This window comes from Prunus persica, chromosome G1 (assembly GCF_000346465.2).
Source record: "Prunus persica cultivar Lovell chromosome G1, Prunus_persica_NCBIv2, whole genome shotgun sequence".
Classification (NCBI taxonomy): domain Eukaryota; kingdom Viridiplantae; phylum Streptophyta; class Magnoliopsida; order Rosales; family Rosaceae; genus Prunus; species Prunus persica.
This window is the reverse complement of record NC_034009.1, coordinates 22809968-22815465: the sequence shown is the minus strand read 5'-3', so window position 1 is coordinate 22815465 and position 5498 is coordinate 22809968. Positions and strand designations below refer to the sequence as shown.

The 5498-nt window shown below is 49.8% G+C and overlaps 1 protein-coding gene across 1 annotated transcript; it reads left to right on the top strand.

The window, feature by feature from the left end:
* LOC109946821 lies at nucleotides 598-1140 on the top strand. The gene has a single exon (XM_020555702.1). The coding sequence runs from the start codon at nucleotides 598-600 to the stop codon at nucleotides 1138-1140; it is 543 nt and encodes a 180-aa protein (XP_020411291.1).

The following is a 5498-nucleotide window of genomic DNA, read 5'->3' as shown; positions in this document are numbered from 1 at the left end:
CATGACTTATACCGCGAGCTGACTATCACTCCCAGCCAGACTCTAGTAGAGGTCTTTGCGACCGCAGAACGCTACGCACTCTGGGATGACGATCGAATCGCCGTGAAGAAGTCCACTGAGCAGGAAGATCGACCGGCTAAACGGGCAGAACGAAGAGGCGACAGGCTTGGCAGCAGGGACAAAGACAAAGGCAGGTCACGCCCACAAAGAGAGGCCACGACGAAAGAGAACTACACCAAGTTCTCTATCCCCATACATCAAATTCTAGCCCAAGTGAAAAACAAACCTTGGGTAAAAAGACCGCCACCCTTGAAAGGAGATCCATACAAGAGGGATACCAGAAAATATTGTGCCTTCCATGCGACACATGGGCACAATACGAATAATTGCTTTGCTTGGAAAGCGCATCTCGAAGAACTCGTAAGAGAAGGTCATTGCACGGAGTTCATCGCAAAGCAAGCCATCCAGCAGATAGAAGACCGCGATACCGCCAAGGAGCCACCGCAGAAGGTCATAAGGATTAACACAATCCTAGCTTACTCCGAGGAGTCCGGACTGACCAACAAATAAAAGAAGAGGAAGATCAAACAGGCTACCATGATCTCCCAAGTCTCAACTAGTTTCTCACTGGCAGAAGACGATCCCGTGATCGGCTTTCAAAAGAAAGACTTAATCGGCCTGGATCTACCGCACAACGATGCCCTTGTCATCAGCATTCAAATCGCTCAGGCCATGGTCGACCGAGTCCATGCAGATGAGGGCAGTGCAGCCAACATCCTACAATTGGCAGTCGTCCAACAGATGGGCTTAGAGGCAAAGATCAATAAATCAGCCAAGTCCCTGACTGGTTTCAATGGCGCAACGACGGTTACCGTGGGCACGATAGATCTCGACGTCTACTCTCCACCTGTAATCAGCTCGCAAACGTTCATGGTCATTGATGAGATCTCACCCTACAATGGCATTCTAGGCAGACCATGGATCGGCCAGATCAACGCCATCACCTCTGCCACACATCAGAAGATTCGCTACCCAATCCCTGGGGGCGGTATCGGCCAGATCAACAGCGATCAAGCAATGGCAAGAAAATGCTCAGCTCAAGAGCTGAAGAAAAGCAAGCAAACACAGTTCCTCCTGTGAATCAGGCAGATCTAAAGGGAGTAGAACAAGCAGAGGAAAAAGCAGATCCCGTTCCTGACGGCCGAGCAGACCAGAAAGGAAAGGGAATAGCTACTCCCCAATAGCAATCAAAGAATCAGGACCAAGTCGAGGGAATCCGTCCGGAGGTCTCTCCTGAAGAAGGATGGAAGCCCGAAGAGGACGTTGAGCTAGTACCCCTTGATCCTGACAAGCCAGAGAGAAAAGCGCGGATCGGCTCGCGCCTAAGCCATGAGGAAAAGATAGAGCTTGCAGCCTTCCTCCGGAACAACAAAGACGTATTTGCATGGTCGCCATCCGACATGCCTGGCATCGATCCCCAGATCATCTGTCATCGCTTACACGTCAACCCAGCCATCAAACCTGTAGCGCAGAAGAGAAGTAACTTCGCCCCCGAGCGGGTTGCCATCATTGAAACCGAGATCGATAAGCTTCTAGCTGCTGGTTTCATCGAAGAAGTCTCCTACGCAGAATGGCTGGCGAACATTGTTCTAGTGGCAAAGAAAGATAAAGGCTTGTGGAGAGTGTGCGTCGATTACACCGACCTCAACAAGGCATGCCCTAAAGAAAACTTTCCACTGCCTAGAATTGATCAGCTCGTCGATTCAACTTCCGGCAACCAACTGCTAAGCTTCATGGACGCCTACTCCGGCTACAACCAAATCATGATGCATGAAGATGACAAGGCTAAAACCTCTTTCATCATCGAAAGAGGTACATACTGCTACAAAGTCATGCCCTTTGGGCTGAAGAACGCCGAAGCAACCTACCAAAGGCTGGTGAACAAAATTTTCAAGGAGCAAATCGGCAAGACTATGGAGGTCTACGTAGACGACATGCTAGTCAAAGCTCCCGAGCGAGCAGACCATATCAAGAACCTTGCCGAGGCATTCAGCCTACTCCGAAAATACAACATGAAGTTGAACCCAAGCAAATGCACGTTTGGAGTCTCGTCCGGCCGATTCCTGGGATACTTAGTCACCCAAAGAGGAATTGAAGCACATCCAAATCAAATCAAGGCTATACTCAACATGAAGTCACCTGCCACAACAAAAGAGATACAAAGTCTAACGGGTAGGGCGGCAGCCCTCAACCGATTCCTCTCAAAATCTACCGACAAGTGCAGGCCATTTTTTAAAGCCTTGAAGAAAGGACATAGGGACAAGTGGGATGACGAGTGTGAAGTAGCTTTTCAAAACTTGAAAACCTACCTCACTTCACCTCCCTTACTCTCAAAACCGATACCAGGCGAAGACTTGTACATCTACCTGGCGGTGTCCGACTCAGCTGTCAGCTCAGCTCTCATCCGAGAAGAGCTGGGGGCACAACATCCGGTATTCTACACTTCAAAAGCTCTCCTTGATGCAGAGACTCGCTATCCGAAAATGGAGAAGCTCATTTTTTCGCTTGTAGTTTCCGCGAGAAAACTAAGGCCCTACTACCAAGCACACCGGATAATTGTCGTAACAAAATTTCCTTTGAGATCGATCCTCCACAGCCCCGACGCTTCTCAGCGACTCATGAAATGGGCTATCGAACTCAGTCAATACGACCTCCTCTACCGACTGAAGACTGCTATAAAAGCCCAAGCTTTAGCAGATTTTGTTGTAGAGTTTACTCCGACAGCCGAAGAAGAGAAGATGGTCACGAAAAGCAAGGAAAAAGTAGACGACACCTCCCCTGCCGATTTAAACCTACCTAACGACATGTGGCAATTGCATGTAGACGGAGCATCAAATCATAAAGGATCAGGGGCAGGCGTCGTCATAATCACTCCAGATGGGACCTTGTTGGAACAAGCCATCACACTAGGCTTTTCTGCTTCAAACAACGAGGCAGAATATGAGGCATTGCTCGCAGGACTGCGCCTAGCAAAAGAACTGACGATCAAGAGATTAGCCATCTACACAGACTCCCAGCTGATCACGAATCAAGCCTCAGGCGAGTATAGGGCAAAGCATCCAAGAATGATCCAGTACCTCGACAAAGTCCAAGGACTTCTGAAAGAATTTCCTACTTTCACCATCCAACAAGTTCCACGGACAGAGAACACTCATGCAGATGCGTTGGCAAGCCTAGGATCAGCACTGGACACCCAGTTCAGACGCTCCATCCCAGTTGAACACCTTGACCGACCAAGCATCGAAGAAATAGAGCCAATCGACTCAATGCAGATCGATGAAGACCCCAGCTGGCAAGACCCCATCATCAACTACCTAGTGAATGGAAATCTGCCAACGGATAAGTCCGAAGCTAGGAAGGTCCAACAGAAAGCCGCGAGATATTACATGCAGGGCGACAAGCTCATTCGCAGATCATACTCCGGCCCTCATCTCACTTGCATAAAGTACCCTCAAACACTTGAGGTCCTTTGCAAAATTCATGACGGCGAGTGTGGCAACCACTCTGGGGGCAGGTCACTCGCCCAGAAGGCTCTAAACGTAGGCTATTTCTGGCCTACTATGCGCCATGACTCCACTGAATATGTCAAAAGATGTGATCGCTGCCAACGGTACAAACCAGTTCCTAATCTGCCTGCCGAAATCTACCATCCGCAGAACAGTCCATGGCCTTTCATACAATGGGTCATCGACTTAGTAGGCCCCATGCCAACGGCACCTGCCAAGAAAGAAATGATGATCGTCGCCACTGATTACTTTACTAAATGGATCGAGGCCGAAGCTCTATCCTCTACTAAAGAAGATGATGTGGAACGATTTATCTGGAGAAACATTATCTGCCGGTTTGGCTACCCACAATCACTAGTTACCGACAATGGCTCGCAATTCATCGGCAAGCAGATCACTGCCTTCTTCAAAAAGTACGGCATCAAGCAGCATCTATCTACCCCAAGATATCCTCAAGGCAACGGCCAGGCCGAGGCATCCAATAAAATAATATTGGACTGTCTAAAGAAAAGATTAGAAGGCGCCGAAGGAAAATGGGTAGATGAGCTCCCTGGCGTACTATGGGCTTATCGCACCATTAAGCGAAGATCAACTGGTGAAACCCCGTTTTCCCTTGCCTATGGAACGGAAGCGATCATTCTTCCTCACATCACTGTCCCCTCAATAGGCATCGAAGTGGGCAGTATTGAGCAGAACTCCGAGTAGATGAGACTCAACCTTGACTTACTTGAAGGCGAGCGCGAGAAGGCCATTGTCCGAGTCGCCTCCTATCAACAGCGGTTAAAGTCTTACTACGACAAAAAAGCCAAGATCAGACAATTTCAACCAGGCGACCTTGTCCTAAGAAAGGCCTTCATCACTGCACAAAGACAAGGATCTAAAAAGATGAAACCCAATTGGGAAGGCCCTTACATAATCAGCCGGTCCGGGGGCAGAGGAAGCTATACGCTTGACACCATGGAAGGGAAGGAGATTCCGCGACAATGGAATGCCTACCATCTCCAAAGATACTATCCATGAAGCTTCCTCCTACCTGCTCAGTCCCCAGCAGATGATTGAGTACTGCACATTTCTGAAGAAGAGAAGCAACTACTGCAAATTTCAGAATGTGCCACAACAAAAGACAGTTGCCCATAAGTAGCGTCCTTCGGGAGACGCAGGGCAACAACTAGAAGCGTCCTTCGGGAGACGCAGCCCGCAAAGAAGCGTCCTAAGGGAGACGCAGGGTGCGCCAGGAATTTCCTAAGGGAGGTATCCAGGTTCCTATCCGTTTCCTAAGGGAGGCAGGATAGCCAAACAGTTGCCCATAAAAAGCATCCTAAGGGAGACGCAGGACGACGACCAAAAGCGTCCTTCGGGAGACGCAGCCCGCAAAGAAGCGTCCTAAGGGAGACGCAGGGTGCGCCAGGAATTTCCTAAGGGAGGTATCCAGGTTCCTATCCGTTCCCTAAGGGGGGCAGGATAGCCAAACAGTTGCCCATAAAAAGCGTCCTAAGGGAGACGCAGGGCAACGACCAAAAGCGTCCTTCGGGAGACGCAGCCTGCAAAACAGCGTCCTAAGGGAGACGCAGGGTGCGCCAGGAGTTTCTTAAAAGGGGGTCACCATGCTCTCTGCGGGAAATATCCAGGTTCCTATCCGTTTCCTAAGGGAGGCAGGATAGTCAAAAAGTTGTCCATAAAAAGCGTCCTTCGGGAGACGCAGGGCGACGACCAAAAGCGTCCTTCGGGAGACGCAGCCCACAAAGCAGCATCCTAAGGGGGTTGCAGGGTGCGCCAGGAATTTCCTAAGGGAGGTATCCAGGTTCCTATCTGTTTCCTAAGGGGGGCAGGATAGTCAGACAGCTGTCCATAAGCAGCGTCCTAAGGGAGACGCAGGGTAACGACCAGAAGCGTCTTAAAGCGTTTTCTGGAAAAATGCAGAATACGCCCGGA

Coding starts and splice junctions, on each gene's coding strand:
- LOC109946821 (XM_020555702.1), top strand. CDS start 598: ATGATCTCCCAAGTCTCAACTAGTTTCTCACTGGCAGAAGACGATCCC.